Here is an 18,163-nt window from a genome sequence, read left to right as displayed (position 1 = left end):
CAGAATACTGGCTTCCAGGCAGCTAGGATGAGGGTCTCATAGCCCACACTCACAGGGCCACACCTACTCCAATAGGGTCACACCATCTAATAGTGCCCCTCCCTGGGCTGAGCATATACAAACCATCACACATATGCTTAAGTATCTTTGATAAAGTATCTGTTCATCTCTTCCTAATTAAAAACCTCAATACATATATGCATATCTACATATTAGATAGGATACCTCTATGTTAGTGGTTCTCAACCTGGGGGTCGAATGACCCTTTTTTCCTGGATCACATAGCAGATATCCTGCATATCAGATATTTATATTACAATTCATAAAACAGTAGCAAAATTACAGCTATGAAATACCAATGAAAATAATTAAATAATTTTATGGTTGGGGATCACCACAACATGAGGAACTGTATTAAAGGGTCACAGCATTAGGAAGGGTGAGAACTACTGCCCCATGTAGTCCTGGCTGGCTTTGAAATCACTACATAGATAAGGCTGGTCTCAAACTCAGAAGAGATATGTTACCTTTGGCTCCAGACCCTACACACACACACACACACACACACACACACACACACACGCGCACACAGGCACACACGCACACACGCACACACACACACAAAGTATTTTTAAGTTAAAAAATATATATCCAGCTGGGCAGTAGTCGTTCATGCCTTTAATCTCAGCATTTGGGAGGCAGAAGCAGGTGGGTTTCTTTCTTTATTTATTTTTCTTTGTTTATTTTGTATGTGCATGGGTACTTTGCCTGCATGTGTGTGTGTGCACCATGTGCATGCCTAATTCCTGTGGAGGCAAGAAGACGGTGTGACCCTAGAACTAGTCTTACTGTTGTAAACTGCTATGTAGATGCTGGAAATCGAACCTAGGTCCTTTACAAGAGCAGCCAGTGTTCTTAACTACTGAGTCACCTCTCCAGCTCCTCAGGTGGATGTCTATGAGTTCAAGACCAGCCTGGTCTACAGAGCGAGTTCCAGGACAGCCAAGTCTACACAGACCCTGTCTTGATCCACCTCCCTCAAAATAAGAATATATATATAGAAAACATGTATACTCAGAAGCTCATAGCAGCATTATTGCTAATAAGCAAAAAGTGGAAAGGAATTAGATGGTGGTGGGGCATAACTTTAATGTCAGCATCGAGAGGCAGAGGCAGAGGCAAAGAAACTGATCTCTGAGTTCTAGGACAGCTGGGGCTACGTAGTAAAACCCTATCTTGAAAAAGCCAAAAAGAGAGTAGAAAGGAGACAAATGGACACCGATGAAGATATAACCACGCACCACTCTATTCAGCCATAAAGAGAAGCTATGTACACGGTCTTGGTTGTGGGGGCTCATTGTTCCGCTGGTCAGTTGTCGCCATGGTGAAGCTGAGCAAAGAAGCCAAACAGAGGCTGCAGCAGCTCTTCAAGGCCAGCCGTTTGCTACCCGCTGGGGCTTTATTCCTCTCGTGATTTACCTGGGATTTATAAGGGGTGCGGATTCTGGAATGCCTGAATCATCAGTTTTAAGCCTACTTTGGGGATAAAGGACTGTTCGGTCACCTGGATTTGGACGCAATGCAACATGGAAGGTGTGTGCTCCGACTGGATAAGAAAGGAGACATCTCAACATATCTGTGGCAGAGTGGAGTCTGCACTGACTTATGATAGGCTATCGGAATAAATATTTTTTTTTCTTTTTTTCGGAGCTGGGGACCGAACCCAGGGCCTTGCGCTTGCTAGGCAAGTGCTCTACCGCTGAGCTAAATCCCCAACCCTGGAATAAATATTTTTAACAACGTTAAAAAAAGAAGCTATGTATTGATGCATATACTCCTCACATGAAGGAACTTTGAAAAGATTGAGCTCAGTGAGAGAGACAAAAGCCATGTTGTAAGACTCCACAGGACATTTTTTTACTTTCCTCCTTGATGAGACTGAATACAGGCAGAAAGCAATTCACCGGAGGTGTGTAGTTAGTTTGTTAGTTAGTTGTTAGTTAGTTAGTTATTGGCTCCTGGTTTAAGGGAAAACAGTCCACTGCAGAAGGAAAGGTGTGGTGGTGGACTGTTTGCTCATTGGGGAGACCAGAAAACAGAAAGGTGAATATTGATACTAAGCTGGCTTCCTGTTGTTTCCCTTTGCTTCACTGCAGGACTCCAGTGTATGGGGTGAGACCGTCCACATTCAGCACAGGCCTTTCTTCTGCAGATCGGGGCTGGGGAAGATGGCTCAGAGGTTAAGAGCACTGGCTTCTCTTTCAGAGGTCATGAGTTCAATTCCCAGCAACCACATTGTGGTTCACAACCATCTGTAATGGGACCTGCAGCCCTCTTCCGGTGTGTCTGAGGACAGTTACAGTGTCCTCAGAAACACATTAAATAAGTAAATCTTCCTCAGATCAGTGTCTCTGGACAGCAGAGTCGTGAGTCACACTTGTATTCTCAGCTGAGACCACTGAAGATCATTATGAGTTTGAGGCCAACCTGGGCTACAAAGTGAGGTTCTAGCCTTAAAACAAACAAACAAACAAACCAACCAACCCCATCTCTGGAAACATCCTTATAGGCTTGCCCAAAGTATGCTCATTTATGCCATAGGCGTTTTGTTGTTGTTGTTGTTGTTGCTGCTGCTGCTGCTGCTGCTGCTGCTGCTGCTGCTGCTGCTGCTGCTGTTTAGAGGCTGGTCTACAGCTTGCTCTGTAGATCAAGCTGGCCTGGAATTCAGAGATCCACCAGCCACTGTCTCCTCAGTGCTAGAATTAAAGGTGTGCGCCACCACAACAAGCTCAGGTGAGTTTTCTTCATTTTACCTGTATGTGTGTATGATATATATACCTGTATGTGTGTATGATATACATACCTGTATGTGTGTATGTATACCTGTATGTCTGTATGAAATATATACCTGTATGTGTGCATGATATACATACCTGTATGTGTGTATGAGATATATACCTGTATGTGTGCATGATATATATACCTGTTTGTGTGTATGAGATATATACCTGTATGTGTGCATGATATATATACCTGTATGTGTGCATGATATATATACTGATGTATGTCATACACACATACACCAAGAGCAGGAAGAAAAGGAGGTCACAAGAGGGCATCAGTTGTCTGTGGGATTGAATTGGAGGTATGGGGGTGGGGGGAATGAGAGCTGCTCTGAGTGCTAGAAACTGAACCAAGGCCTTCTGTAGGAGCAGTAAGTGCTTCTAACTGCTGAACCGTCTCTTTTGCCCTGCTCTGGGTGGTTTTTAATCTAATCAAATTGACAAATTATCCATCACTGCTCTAAGCCCTGTTCCGGGCATATTTGGGGGTGGGAGGGTAGGCAGGGAAAAGACGGAAGGGGATGAGCCAGCTGTATTTTGTATTATTATTATTTGCTTCAAAACATAGCAGGTAAGTATCTTCTCAATATAGATTAACCTAAAGAAAGAACACAACAAAACAAACAAACAAACAAAAACAACAAGCCTAACCATCACACTATGGAATTCTCAGGATAAAGAAAGTCCACAGAGAAACAGGAAATAGATTAGTGGCTGTCAGAGATAGGGAGAAGGAGGATTGGGGAATGATTTCTAATGAGTACAAGGGTTTCTTGAGGGTAATGGAAAATCTAAAATTAGTGGTGATGGTTATATAACTGTGTGAATATAGCAAAACCACCATGGAATTCTGTCTTAAAAGGGTGAATTGTATGTATGTTCTGAATTACGCTGTGATAAACTATAAACCACACAAACCGTTACTATAGATAAACCATTATGCTGAAAGAAAGCAAACAAATGAGTAATGGAGTATGATTGCATTTACACCAAGTTCTGAAACAGACGAGAGCAACTGATAGCAATGGAAATCAGACCAATCGGTTGTCACCTGAGGCAGGGCATGTGGAAGAGATTGACTGAAAAGGGCATTCTATGAGTGAAATTTCTAGAATAATGAAATGTTCCGGGGCTGGGGAGATGATGTCTCAATAGATAAAATGCTTGCAGCACAGGCATGAAGACCTGAGTTCAGAGGCCAGGTAGCCACACAAAGGCCAGGCCTGGGGCCTGGGGAGAGGTGTCAGTGAGTGTGCATACGTACCAAGGCATGGTGGCAGGTAACCCCAGCACTTTGGGGGCTAATGACAGGAGGATCTCAAGAACTCTAAGTTCAGTAAAGAGACCCTTCTTTACTGAGTAAGATGGAGGGGAGACAGTGCGATGGCTCGGAGGGTAGAAGCACCTGCTACAAAGCCTGACCGCCTGAGTTTAATCATTGAGACCCACAGGGTGTTAGAAGAGAACTGACTCCAGCAAACTGACCTCTGACATTCACACAAACTTATGTGGTAGCACACTCACACGCCCCTCCCCCTCCAAACATGCACACAGAATGAAGTGTAATTTAGAAATACGATGAAGAATGATAGAGGAGTTACCTGATGTTAACCTCTGGCCTATGCATGCACACATGCATGAACACACACATACACACATGCACACACACATACACACATGCACACACATATACACACATGCACACACACATGAACATACACATACACACATGCACACACACATGAACACACACATGCACATACATGAACACACACATACACACACGCATACACACATACACACACATGAACACATACATGCACATACATGAACACACACACAAACACACACACATACACATACACACATGCACACACACATACACACATGCACACATGCACACATACATGAACACAACATACACACATGCACACACACATGAACACACACATGCACATACATGAACACACATACACACATGCACACACACATGCACACATGCACACATACATACACACATGCACACACACATGCACACACACATACACACATGCACACACACATGAACACACACATGCACATACATGAACACACACACACAAACACACACACATGCACACACACACACGCACATACAGACCCCTGAAATGTCTGATTACAAAACTCAGTGAAACTGTATGGTAAGATATGGGTGTTCAAGATGTACATACTTAGTGTCTCAGTTCAGTTTATGTTGATATATTAAAGACCATGACCAAAAAAGCAGCTTGGGATGGCATGGCTTCCATCCCAGCACTCAGGAGACAGAGACAGGACAGTGTGGTCTACATTGCGAATTCCAGCACAGCCAGGGCTACACAGAAAGACCTTGTCTCAAACAAAACAAAATGGAACCTTTCTTTGGCTCACACATCCCAGAGACTCATCCACTGATGGAAGCCAAGGCAATAACTGAAGTGAAAATCGTGGAGGAACACTGCTTCCTGGCTTGCTCCTCCACTTTGCTCAGTTTGTTTTCTGTGACATCCCAGGACCACTTGCCCAGGCCCTCCCACATCACCCATCGAGAAAATCCTCCCACAGACTTGCCTACAGGCCAATCTGAGGGACAGCCTCTTCCCAGTCCAGATTCTCTCTTCCCAATTGTGTCAAAATGACAAAAAATACTCAGGCACACGCTTAGTTTCAATATGGTTCTTTTCTAAGAGGTAGGAGGAAGGTCTCGATGGACAGTCCACGCTGGGGTTGAGGTAGAAATCCTCTGCTTCCAGCCTTTGAATATTGCTGAAATTTCAAGGATGCACCACCCCTGTCAGCTCACTTTAAAAACAAAAAAACAAAACCCAATGTGTGGTGGTTTGAATATGCTTGGCCCAGGGAGTGGCACTATTAGGAGATGTGGCCTTGTTGGAAGAAGTGTGTCACTGTGGGAGTGGGCTTTAAGACACTCATCCTAGCTGCCTGAAAACAGTCTCTTCCTGGTTATCTTCAGACGAAGATGTACAGAATTCTTAGCTCCTCCAGCACCATGTCTACCTCGACACTGCTTTCTCAGCTTTCTGCTGAGATAACGGTCTGGACCTCAGAACCTGTGAGCCAGCCCCAATTAAATGTTGTCCTTTGTCCTGGTATCCCTTCACAGCAATGGAAACCCTAAGACGCCCACCCAGTGTGGTATCCCTCACCTATAATAGCAGCACTTGAGAGACAAAGGCAGAATAGCAAGAGTTCAAAGCTACCCTTGACTACATAGAGAGTTTGAGGCTAGCCTGAGCTACACATAACCCTGTCTCAAAGAACTGAACAGGCCAGGGAGGTAGTGGTACATGCCTTTAAATCAAGCACTCTGGACACACAGGGAAGTGAATCTCTGTGAGTTTCAGGCCAGCCTGGTCTACAGAGTGAGTTCCAGGACAGCCAGGGCTACAGAAAGAAACCCTGTCTCAAAAATCCAAACCAAACCAAATCAAACCAAAACCCACATATGTCTTATAAAGAACAGACATCACTGACAGGGAGACGGGGTTTGAGATGTATGAGACTGTGCACTTCACTGTGCATCTTCACTTTGTTTTGGGCATCTGACACAATTGTAAAGACCTTCTCTCTCAGTGACCCCCTTTCCTCATCTGTAAAATCAGGATAGTAACAGCGCCTCCAAGGATCAGCAGCCGTAGAGAGCCCTTGCCTCTTGTAGAGAGACCTGGGGCAACACTACGAGATCCACACTGTACTACGGTAACAATGACAAATGACAAACAGCACAGACAAGCTGCCAAACCAACTAGGCTTGGTGGTGTTTGCCTGTGATCCTAACAGTGAGAGGCTGAGGCTAAGAGTATCACCAAGAGTTCCAGGCCGGTCTGAGTCACATCGAGAGACCCTGTCTCAAAACAAAACCAAAAACAAAGATACCAGGCCATTGGGGTTGGGGATTTAGCTCAGTGGTAGAGCGCTTGCCTAGGAAGCGCAAGGCCCTGGGTTCGGTCCCCAGCTCCGAAAAAAAGAACCAAAAAAAAAAAAAAAAAAAAAAAAAAGACACCAGGCCATTTAGTGAGAATGCATTTTTCCTCAGGATAAAGTTTCTCATGCTAAAACCTTAGTATTCCTTAGTATTTTTTTTTATGCCTTGGGCCTTTTAAATTTGCATCCTAAAATAAAAATTAAAAAGAAAAGAAAATGGCGACAGCGAGGAGAGAGTTCGGTGATGGAGATCTCGCCCTGCATACAGGAGACCCTGGGTTCTGTTACCAAAGGTAAAAATTCAGAACGAGGCAGATTCCCATTCTCAGCAGTGTGTAGCCTGACCCCAAGTTGAGGGGTATCGCACTACCAGATTTTCATTGTCCTGGCATCCTCTGGGCTGCCTCTGGCATGAAATGCCTACCAACATCCTCCTTTTACATGGGGATAAAAGAACCCCGAATCAAGAGGGCACCAAATATAGGTATTTGAATGGGGTATCCCCACCCTTTCTCCCCTCCCTCTCCCCCCTTCTATCCCCTGGCGCCTATAATCACCGGGCGGTCTGAGGCTAAGTGGTAGTTTTGCCCACTGTGGGGGGACTTGAAAACCACACCCCTCCCCCTGGGCCCTCCTGGCCCTTCCCAAAGTCCCAGTCTCCACTATTGAGATGGGTCTGAAGGGGGCTTGGTGTTTCCCATGCTGTGGGTGCCGGAGACAGCGGGAGACTGAAAGGGAAACAGGTAGGGGGTTATACTGGGGGGAAGGGCAGACTGGCATGAATGGGGGGGTGGGGAGATATACACTCAGACCAGGATAGGAGAAGGATCCTGCTGCCTACCTAGGTGGGAAGTGGATATCTCATGTCTCCTCAGGGCTGCCGGAAGGTTTTGCAAAATGGAAAGATGGAAGCCTGTGGTAGAGTGCGAGAATTTCAAGACGGTGATAGCAGATTACTGCCTCAAGCATGGGGTGCTTTTGAGCAGGAGAGGGATTTGGAGCGGTTTCTCTACAACAGCTCGAGCCCTATCTTGGGGAGGCTGGCCCCACTGCAGATGCTCCCTCTCGGCCACCCTCTTGCTATCTGGACCTGTTCACTCCTTTCTTGCTTCCCTCATGGCTGTGGTGGGACGTGCAGGGGAGCTGAATCCCGACCTACCCCTTCCAACCCTTCTTCCTCTTCTGACCCCCTTTTAGGCCTGGAAGCAGCTTCCCCTCCAGATCCTAGTCCAGCTGTAGCCCCCAATGTGACCGGAGAACTGCCCTCCCCAGAGGCTGGTGCCTACTTAAGCCGGAAAGCTCGACTCTCCTTCCGCCACCAGCTGCATGATGTGGCATCAGCAAATGACTCTACCATTTGAAAAGCACAACCAGGGGCTCAGCTTCCAAGAACTCTTGGCAACCTCGGACACCACGTTCTCAGTGGGCCCAAGTCTGTCATAACCTCATTAAATTTGTTCGGAGTTGCAAAGGGTTGTGTTTGAGTGTTGGGTGAGGGTTACTGGGGACCAATAGACCAGGTCTGGGGTACAAGGCTGAGGTGGAAAGTGTCTGATCAAATGGGAATGGTGGTTAGGAGGCAGATCCCAAGTATGGCTGATAGGAAAGTTAAGTTTGCTGAAATCAGGCTTCAGAGTTGAGTGTGAGGAAAGTGAACTGGGAGAGGCTGGGGGTGGGCAGGACAGAAAACAGAATTAAGGAGTCTTTTTTTTTCCTTTTATTTTCTTTTTTTCCAGAGCTGGGGACCGAACCCAGGGCCTTGTGCTTGCTAGGCAAGTGCTCTACCGCTGAGCTAAATCCCCAACCCCGGAGTCTTTTTTATCTAGGGCTGAGTTGAGGAGATGACCCAGTGGGTAAAGATGCTTACTGAATAAGCTTGAAGATCTGAGTTGGGGGTTGGGGATTTAGCTCAGTGGTAGAGCGCTTGCCTAGCAACCGCAAGGCCCTGGGTTCGGTCCCCAGCTCCGAAGGAAAAAAAAAAAAAAAAAGAAAGCCTCATGCTCATGTGGGGGCCCTGGGAGCAGTCAGCAAAAAGTCCCCAAGAACTAACAGGGCCTAGTGTGTGCCCCACAGGTCTGATTCTGTTGGGGATTTGGCTCAGTGATAGAGCGCTTACCTAGGAAGCCCAAGGTCCTGGGTTCGGTCCCCAGCCCCGGGGGGGGGGGGGAAGAATCTTGAAGATCTGAGTTTGATCACTGAAACCCTTGTAAAAAGCCAGATACCCAAAGCACAGCTGTAATCCCAGCACTCCTACAGAGAAGTGGGAGGTGGAGACAGTACACGGTATAGCAAGAAACTCGCTAGACCGGCCTTAACAAGGGAAAAGAGAATTGCAGAAGTTGTCCTAGAACTCCACGTGTGCTGTGGCATGAACATGTGTCACACACACACACACACACACACACACACAGACACACACACAGACAGATGTCTTCAGACCTCCACATGTGTACTATGTCATGTACCGCTCTCTCTCACTAAATAAAACCTTTAAAATGTTGGAAGAAGGGTGAAAAGAATGTAAGAGATGGAGAATAGGAAGGAATGCTGAGAGATGTTTTTAGGTGACACGGTCTTTGAACTCATGAACCCACAGAAGTTGTAGGAGAAGGTACTGGCAATTGTGGTCTGCTAAGGGAGTCAGTTTTCTCTGGGGGTGTGGCCCCTGGTATGTTTCCCATGCTCCAGTGCTCCAGTGGACTGCTCCATACCCATTTACATTCAGGCAGCACTAAGAGACTCAGTGATCTCTCTCTCTCTCTCTCTCTCTCTCTCTCTCTCTGTGTGTGTGTGTGTGTGTGTGTGTGTGTGTAGATATAGATGACATGAAACTAGAAGAGGGACATGTTGGGGAGGGTCCAGAACTGAGAAAGAAGGCACAGTGCGGGGTGGATATGATGAAGGCATAGTGTGCAGATGTAGCAAGTTGTCAAGGAAGAAATTTATATTTTTAAAAATGTAGTGTCGGGCTGGGGAGATGGCTCAGTGGTTAAGAGCACTGACTGCTCTAACAGAGGTCCTGAGTTCAAATTCCAGCAACCACATGGTGGCTCACAACCATCTGCAACAGAGATCGGGTGCCCTCTTCTGGTGTGTCTGAAGATGGCAACAGTATACTTATATCAATCAATCAATCAATCAAAAAAAATGTAGTGTCTATTCCCAGCTAGGCGATGATGATTTATCAGTGAATCAGGAAGAATTTCTTCTTGTACCCAGTGACTTTGTGGTAAAGACAGGTCATAGCAATTTTTTAAAAAAAGCAAGCAGGCTAACAGGAAATAGAAATTAGGATGGAAATCAAACAAGGCAGAGAATGAGTCAGGGGTCAGGAGCTTTTCCTTAGTCAGATCAGAGAAGGCTTTCCTGATGAGGTGACCTCTGAGCTGAGACCATGGTGATGGCAGCTGGGGGAAGCCGGAGATGCGTCAGTGTGGGTCGTTGGTTCTAACGGAGCAGTCTGGCTCTGCTGTAAGGCGTTGATAGTCAGGGAGGCCGCCCATGTGTATAGACAAGCGATAGTTAGGAAATCTCTAACTTCGGCTCAGTTCTGCAGCAAGCCTTGGATACTATGAAAAATAAGTTTTCCTAGGCACCAACCATGGCTCTTGTCTAAAATTTCAACACTGGGAGGCTAAGGCAGGAGTGTTGCCACAAGTTCCAGGATAGCCTGGGCTACATAGTGAGCTCTAGTCTGAGTGAGATGTCTTAAGAGACTTGGGGAGCTGGACATGGCAGCACACACCTGTAACCCAGCACTCTGGACAGCAAAGAAGGGTCATTAGCTCAGGGCCAGCCTGGACTACAGAAAAAAACCCTTGTCTAAATTAATGGGACAAAGATGTAATACAGTTGTAAATTACTTGTCTAGCATTTCAGATCTCATCTCAAAACAAAAATTACACAATCCACCCGGCAAATATCTAAATACAAAATCCCATAAACTCTAGAAAACAGAAAAAGCGCCAGTGATGACTGTCAAAGTTGGGGCAGCTGTCTGGCTGTTTCTGTCACGGTTAAGTAGCTAGGCATAGTAGTAGTAGTAGCAGTAGTAGTAGTAGTAGCAGTAGTAGTAGCAGTAGCAGTAGCAGTAGTAGTAGTAGTAGCAGTAGTAGTAGCAGTAGCAGTAGCAGTAGCAGTAGTAGTAGTAGCAGTAGCAGTAGCAGTAGCAGCAGCAGCAGCAGCAGTAGCAGCAGCAGCAGCAGCAGCAGCAGTAGCAGTAGCAGTAGCAGTAGCAGCAGCAGCAGTAGCAGTAGCAGTAGCAGCAGCAGCAGCAGCAGCAGCAGTAGCAGCAGCAGCAGCAGTAGCAGTAGCAGCAGCAGTAGCAGTAGCAGTAGCAGTAGCAGTAGCAGCAGCAGCAGCAGTAGCAGTAGCAGCAGCAGCAGCAGTAGCAGTAGCAGCAGCAGTAGCAGTAGCAGTAGCAGTAGCAGTAGCAGTAGCAGTAGCAGCAGCAGTAGCAGTAGCAGCAGCAGCAGCAGCAGCAGCAGCAGCAGCAGTAGCAGTAGCAGTAGCAGTAGCAGCAGCAGCAGCAGCAGCAGCAGCAGCAGTAGCAGTAGCAGCAGCAGCAGCAGTAGCAGTAGCAGCAGCAGCAGCAGCAGCAGCAGCAGTAGCAGCAGCAGTAGCAGTAGCAGTAGTAGCAGTAGTAGTAGCAGTAGCAGTAGCAGTAGCAGTAGCAGCAGCAGCAGCAGTAGCAGTAGTAGCAGTAGTAGTAGCAGTAGCAGTAGCAGTAGCAGCAGCAGCAGCAGCAGCAGTAGCAGTAGCAGTAGTAGCAGTAGTAGTAGCAGCAGCAGCAGCAGCAGCAGCAGCAGTAGCAGCAGCAGTAGCAGTAGCAGTAGTAGCAGTAGTAGTAGCAGTAGCAGTAGCAGTAGCAGCAGCAGTAGCAGCAGCAGTAGCAGTAGTAGCAGTAGTAGTAGCAGTAGCAGTAGCAGTAGCAGTAGCAGTAGCAGTAGCAGTAGTAGTAGCAGTAGTATACTAGTCTAGGTGGAACAGCAAGGTATTGAGGAATGTCTTTGGGGGGGGGGTTGTTACTAATTGTTTTGAAGCAGGGCCTCTGTAGATAGTCCTGGCTAACTCTGAACTCTCTATGTAGACCAGGCTGACCCCAGACACCCCTCTGCCTCTGCCCAGTATTAAAGGTGAGCGGTACACTTGGCCTGACACTTAGGACTGTGAAGCAGAGAAGCAGCGTGGCTCACACTCCCTCACACAGACCCCTGAGGCTGCTCTAGGGCTGAAAGACTCTGTAAGGGCAGGCATGGATGAGGTCGGGGAAGAGATGACTAGATACTTGCAGTGTTTAGAGCTGAACTGTTAAGTACAACAGAGGACTTAGGCGGGACAGCTAAAGTATTCTTAGTTAAATGTTAAGACAGAGATCCCTTTCTGCTCTTTCACTTAATTAGCACCTGACGGCTTGTGATGGTTTATACTGTCAACTTGGTGTTTAGAATCACTGTGGGAGGAAACCTCTGGGCAGATCTGTGAAGAACTGTCTAGATTACCTAAGGTGGGGAGACCCATTCTAAATGGAGGTTCCACTGTTCCATGGGCTGGAGTTCTAGATAAATGCAGAGGCAAGCAGTGCAATCCACTGTTTCCTGCTCATGGGTACAGAGTAACCAGCGGCTTCACACCGTGATAATCTCAGACTGAGCTGTAATCAACCTTCCCCAAGTTGCTTGTTAGGATGTTTTCTCTTCCTCTACCCTCCTCCCATAGGACTCATCCTTTCTGCCCTCTGAACAGTGTGTAGATGCGGCTTCTGACTCCCTGACCAATGGACTAGAGAAATAAGACTGGAAGGTGGAGTCACTGAGGCACCTCTGAGCTCCTTTAGGTCCCTGGTTTGAATAGGGATAGCTGCAAAGGAGCTGGAGGCCATCCTCAGCCTTCTGAGGACTGTGATTTATAGAACTCTCCAAAAGCACTCCCTATGGCTGCTTTCTGCCACTCATCATCCATATTTATTCCCACTTGTAGACAAGTCACATTGCTGTAAGATTGTTAAGTGACAGAGGGAAAGAGGATCACGAGGCTGGCCTGGGGACAGTTTTAATCTCTGGGTCAGCAATCACCATGATGATCAGCATCAGACTGAGCAGGGGAGGTGACCCCATTCTAATTCTGGGTTCTAGCTTGGACTTCGGCCACTGCTGCAGTCCCTAACCAACCACATACTGGCCGTTCAGATACCTGGGTATGTAGAGTAAATATCATCTACAGAAAGATGCAGAAACCACCACTCCCAACCAAGTACATTAGTATACATCTGTGATCTGTGCACTCAAGAAGCAAAGGCAGGAGAATTGCCACAAGTTCAAGGCCAAACTGAACTGTAAGTGATCTAGTCTCAAAAAAAACCAAAAAAAGCACAAACCAAGAACAAGGGGGCATGGCTCAGTGGTTAAGACACTGGCTGCTCTTTCGAAGGCCTGGTTCAATTCCCAGTACCCACATGGCAGCTCACAACTGCCTGCAGCTCCAGTTTTAGTAATCTGGCACCCTTACACCAACATACATGCAGGTAGAACACCAGTACACATAAACTATTTTATTGAAAAAAAAAAAAAAAAAAGAGAATGCAATCAGTCATCCCCCAAAATAATCCAATAATAGTAATAATAAAGGAACAGAGAACTAATAAACCTTCCTTGCCTCTCTAATTCCTACTGTGCTCAGTGCAGTAGTTTGCACAAGAGAATGGATGTGAAATTGAGAGAACGTCCACACAGGTAGGTCTTTGACAATCTGTTTATTAGCTTGTGCGTCGGGATGGGAATCCTAGGCTTCAGGGAGGTGGCAAAGTGGAGATGGTGACCTTGGGGATCTGGTCTCCCAAAAGCACCTGCCGCTCTACCCCCGACTGTTGAATGGCTGCCAAGCGGATCACTCCTCCACTGGAGCCATCCCGTTCCATAGCCAAAGCAAGAGCTGTAGAGAAAACAGGGAGATTGGGTTTGGAATTAGGTGCTGAAACTAAGGAATCTTGGCATGGCTTGGGAATGAGGGCTGAGGTCCACAGGCGTAGAAGCACAGATTCTCACCATTGGCAGTGAATTGCAGACATTCATCCTTGGTCATGCCTTCCCGATAGGTAGCATCAACATAGCCATAGATATATGAGCTCCCGGAGCCTCCGATGGCAAAGGACTGTCTTACCATCATACCTCCCATGGGAACAGAGTACACCTGCCAGATGGGAGGGAGAGGAAAAGTCACCAGTTGCACCCTTCCCCAACACGTATACATTCACCTGTCCCTTTTGATTTTGGTCTGGGGAAAGTTAATGGTAAGGTAACGACAGACTTAAAGTGTCTGGAGTGGGGACTAGGGATGGCCCGGATGGTAAAGGGTCTGCTAAGGCAAGTATGAAGACCTGATTTCAAATCCCGAGCACTTATGTAAAAGCTAGGCATGCCTATCTGTGACCCCAGCTCTAGGAGAAGGGTGGAAGGGGTATGATCTCTAGAGCTCACAGGATAGTCAGCCTAGCTAAAAGGAAGCTCTATCTTCAGTGAGACTGTCTCAAGAGGAAGACAGCCCTGGTAGACCTCTGGCCTTCACACACCCTTGCCTGCAACTACATGCAAACATTCACAAGAGTTATGTGCATACTGGACAGACAGACAGACGACAGACAGACAGACAGACACACACACACACACACACACACACACACACACACACACACACAACATGGCTGAGGGGGTGGAGCATCAAAGCTGTGACTCCAGTGTTCTGGTGAGGAGGGCCTGACCTGCCCTCCTTCTTGAGGGTCCCAGCCTGCGATGATGATTCCTGCCATCAGATCTTCTCTGTAGCGGTAACACATCTCCTTAAAGAGACTGGCGGCTGTGTGCACTAGTGGAGGCTCATTCAGCTCAATACTAGAAGGTGGGGTTGGAAGGTCATAGAGAAAGCAACATCAGGATCTGGAGTCAGGCCTTCTAGTGCCTTTATTTTCCAGAGCCCTTAGGATAGTTGTGCCTCCCCCTGCCCCCGAGCACCTGTGGAAACCAAGCTGGTACGTGACAGCATCAGCTACTGCTTGGGTATCAGCTGCCGAGCCTGAGCGGCAGCAGAAGATGTGATCGTGGATAGGGGTCAGCTTGTCAGTCACTCGATTGGCGATGTACGACCTGCAGGATGGCGGAACAGTGAGAAGGAGCCCATTTGCCGTCCTCCTTCACCACATCACTGCCTACTCCCTCCAGCTTCAGGGATAGAAATACTGTTACTACCTATTAGTTCTTGAGGCAAATGAAGCTGGAAAATGGACACCAGACCTTTATTAGTAGTTCACCAAAAGGTGAGGGGAATTGGAAGCCACAGAATTGGGAAGAAATCCTTATCATCTCTAGGTAGAGGAGAAACTTCACTTGCCATAGTGGTCAGAGGAGGGTAAGGACGGGATGACAGGCAGGAATGGGGTGTACGTATGGAGTAGGAGAAACAGGAAGGCTTTCTGTTTTGAGCTCACCCAGTGGTTGTTCTGGAGTCTGCTCCTAGAACCACGCCCCCGTCAAATTGCACAGCCATGATCGTGGTCTGGGAAAAATAGTGTAAAATGGGTAAATCTGAGTCTTATCTCATTCTCGAGCACAGATCAACCGCAATGATTCCTCACCCGGGATTCTATAATACAAGATTCGAACTCCGCGAACCTACTATCAAATCTTATGGGGGGCTCAACACTTTAGAGAATATAAAAACTCCAATCTCCAAAGCCCAGGATTCAGAATCTTATGCTTCAGTCCACTGTTCACCTCTCATCACGAAAGGTATCGCCCCATTCCAACATCCAAGGAATCCCTCTCCTCTCGCAGAACAACTCTTCACCTCTTCCCCAACACGCTAAGTCCAAACCCACTCGGGCTTCATGTTTTCCCTCTCGTCGGGCCTAGTACATGTCTTTTGAACTCTAGCTCTTTCCTCACCCCTGTGGAGACTTCTCGGTTTTCCCAGTCTGGAGTGAGCGCCTCCGGCCCAAAGGCCGGTGCAGAGACGGCTCCACGAACAGCTAAGGCGGCCGCCATCTTCCTCTTCTACAGCTGCCACAAAGCAACGGTCGTAAAGCGCTCCGTCACTCTCTTTAGTACGTCTCTGCGGCCTTCTGGGAGCGAAGCTGGTTGACGGCAGAAGGGAAAATACAGAGGAAAGAACTGTCGTTAGCGACAGTGATTACTTTACGGCAGTGTGTCAAATTACAACGACCAAAAAAAAAAAAAAAAAAGGACTGGTATAGGGAGGGGAAAGCGGGGCGGAGCCTCTTCTCTTAAAGATGTACCTAACCAGAGGCTTGTGGCTCCCTGAGGCGAAGTATAGTTGCAAATGAAGCCTAATTTACATTATAAGTGTGTGTGTGTGTGTGTGTGTGTGTGTGTGTGTGTGGTTGTTGTTGTTGGTTTTTGTAACTCTATTATATAGTCTGGAGTATGAAGGTTTTGTAAATAAAAACATTGTGTAGCAAAGTTAACAGGTAGGATTCGCTGTAACCTGATTGTTGTCCTGGTTCGAAAAGCCCACAGGATAAGAGTACAAATTGGAATGGTCAGGTTGTGTTTTCATTAGTCCCGGGTCCATACTAAGCAGTGTATGCTAGGAGTTGATTTCCGAGTCTCACAGGAACTTTTGAGGAAGCTACAATTGTTTTCTGGAGTATCTATACCCCTGGACAGTCACACCTGCCATATCTGAGGGTTCCCACCTTTAAGCGTTCTCACCAATGTATTATATTTTTATTTTTATTTTTTTTAAAGATTTATTTATTCATTTATTATATATAAGTACACTGTAGCTGTCTTCAGATACACCAGAAGAGGGCATCGGATCTCTTTACAGATGGTTGTGAGCCACCATGTGGTTGCTGGGAATTGAACTCAGGACCTCTGGAAGAGCAGTCGGGTGCTCTTAACCACTGAGCCATCTCTCCAGCCCGTATTATATTTTTAAATCATGCTATTCTAGTGCATGCAGGTGTGATCGCATGATTTTCGATTCCCCGAGTAATTAGTTAAGCATATTTCCATGACTAGTGAGTCATTTGTGTATCTTCTTTGAAGTAATGTCCATTCAAGGGTTTTGCCCATTTTAAAAAGGAATTGCCTGAGTTTTATTATTATATTGTGTTATTTTATATTTTAGATACTAGAAACATCAGATATATGATTTGCAGATGTTTTTCTACCAATGGATTATAGTGAAAAGTTTTTTTTTTAAGATTTATTTATTATAAATGAGTACACTGTAGCTGTCTTCAGGCATGCCAGAAGAGGGCATTGGATCTCATTAAGATGGTTGTGAGCCACCATGTGGTTGCTGGGATTTGAACTCAGGACCTCTGGAAGAGCAGTCAGTGCTCTTAACCGCTGAGCCATCTCTCCAGACCCTAGTGAAATGTTTTAAAATTTAGGCAAATAAAATAGCTCAGTCAGTAAAGGTGCTCCTCCCTTATGGTGGATGGAGAAAACCGACACCTCCAAGTCGTCTTCTGACCTCTATACAATCACTGTGGTTCTAGTGCACCCTTCCCTCCCTCAACAAATAACCAAATGTTAAAAAAAAAAAAAAACAAAACTTCAAATTTTGGTGAAGCCAAATTTGTTCACTTTTTTCCTTTGGTTGATTTTGTTTCTGCAGTAATACCCCAAATTCCCACATTGATACACTACTTACTAAGGTTTTTGTTTTTGTTTTGCCTTTGTTGCTGGATTCAAACCCAGAACCGTGTGCATGAATGCTAGGCAAGCACTCTGTCACTCACTAAGTGATAGCACAGGCTTCTTTTGACTTTTTTTTTTTTTTTTTTTTTGGTTCTTTTTTTCGGAGCTGGGGACCGAACCCAGGGTCTTGCGCTTCCTAGGTAAGCGCTCTACCACTGAGCTAAATCCCCAGCCCCGACTTTTTTTTTTTAAAGATTTATTTATAGGGGTTGGGGATTTAGCTCAGTGGTAGAGCGCTTGCCTTGGAAGCGCAAGGCCCTGGGTTCGGTCCCCAGCTCTGAAAAAAAGAACCAAAAAAAAAAAAAAAGATTTATTTATTTATTACACATAAGTACACTGTAGCTGTCTTCAGACACACCACAAGAGGGCATCAGATCTCATTAAGATGGTTGTGAGCCACCATGTGGTTGCTGGGATTTGAACTCAGGACCTCCGGAAGAGCAGTCAGTGCTCTTAACCACTGAGCCATCTCTCCAGCCCTTTTGACTTTTTTTTAATTTAATTTAATTTAATTTTTTTTTATTTTGAGGCAAGGAATCCCTAGACTTCGAAAGCTAGCCCTGAACTAATGTAGCCTAGCCAGGTACTGTCCTAGGCAAGCACAGGCTTGTTGAACTCTTATATGAGCCTCCCAAG

General features: G+C 46.4%; 2 protein-coding genes and 1 pseudogene across 5 annotated transcripts; 2 read left to right on the top strand and 1 right to left on the bottom strand.

The window, feature by feature from the left end:
* Positions 1-1,381: 1,381 nt before the first annotated feature.
* Tomm7-ps4 (translocase of outer mitochondrial membrane 7, pseudogene 4) lies at positions 1,382-1,548 on the top strand (annotated as a pseudogene).
* C10h17orf114 (similar to human chromosome 17 open reading frame 114) lies at positions 1,519-8,264 on the top strand. 3 transcript variants are annotated; one of them, XM_087575112.1, is made up of 2 exons: positions 1,519-1,593; positions 8,004-8,264. In XM_087575112.1, the coding sequence occupies exons 1-2, from the start codon at positions 1,587-1,589 to the stop codon at positions 8,165-8,167; spliced, it is 171 nt and encodes a 56-aa protein (XP_087431238.1). In that variant the 5' UTR covers positions 1,519-1,586; the 3' UTR covers positions 8,168-8,264. The 3 variants fall into 3 exon arrangements, with proteins under 3 accessions (XP_087431238.1, XP_087431237.1, XP_087431239.1); XM_087575111.1 differs by lacking the exon at positions 1,519-1,593 and adding an exon at positions 2,161-2,793; XM_087575113.1 differs by lacking the exon at positions 1,519-1,593 and adding an exon at positions 7,299-7,549.
* Positions 8,265-13,540: 5,276 nt separating this feature from the next.
* Psmb6 (proteasome 20S subunit beta 6) lies at positions 13,541-15,867 on the bottom strand. Of its 2 annotated transcripts, none has more exon segments than NM_057099.4 (6): positions 13,541-13,736; positions 13,850-13,994; positions 14,563-14,692; positions 14,813-14,944; positions 15,286-15,353; positions 15,743-15,867. In NM_057099.4, coding segments are annotated over 6 exon segments (717 nt in total). In that variant the 5' UTR covers positions 15,842-15,867; the 3' UTR covers positions 13,541-13,593.
* Positions 15,868-18,163: the final 2,296 nt, after the last annotated feature.

The sequence above is a fragment of the Rattus norvegicus genome, chromosome 10 (assembly GCF_021556685.1).
Source record: "Rattus norvegicus strain SHRSP/BbbUtx chromosome 10, alternate assembly SHRSP_T2T, whole genome shotgun sequence".
Taxonomy (NCBI): domain Eukaryota; kingdom Metazoa; phylum Chordata; class Mammalia; order Rodentia; family Muridae; genus Rattus; species Rattus norvegicus.
The sequence above is the reverse complement of the archived record's forward strand: the minus strand, read 5'-3'. Positions and strand labels throughout refer to the sequence as shown.

Bases quoted from the DNA above. Each gene is read 5' to 3' on its own strand.
- C10h17orf114 (XM_087575111.1), top strand. From the start codon at position 2,583: ATGCTCATTTATGCCATAGGCGTTTTGTTGTTGTTGTTGTTGTTGCTG. The intron at 2,794-8,003 runs GTGAGTTTTCTT...ACCCCCTTTTAG, and splicing joins CGCCACCACAACAAGCTCAG to GCCTGGAAGCAGCTTCCCCT.
- Psmb6 (XM_087571208.1), bottom strand. From the start codon at position 15,841: ATGGCGGCCGCCTTAGCTGTTCGTGGAGCCGTCTCTGCACCGGCCTTT. The intron at 14,945-15,285 runs GTGAGCTCAAAA...GCCATCCTGCAG, and splicing joins GACTCCAGAACAACCACTGG to GTCGTACATCGCCAATCGAG. The intron at 13,757-13,849 runs GTGAGAATCTGT...TTCCAAACCCAA, and splicing joins TCTGCAATTCACTGCCAATG to TCTCCCTGTTTTCTCTACAG.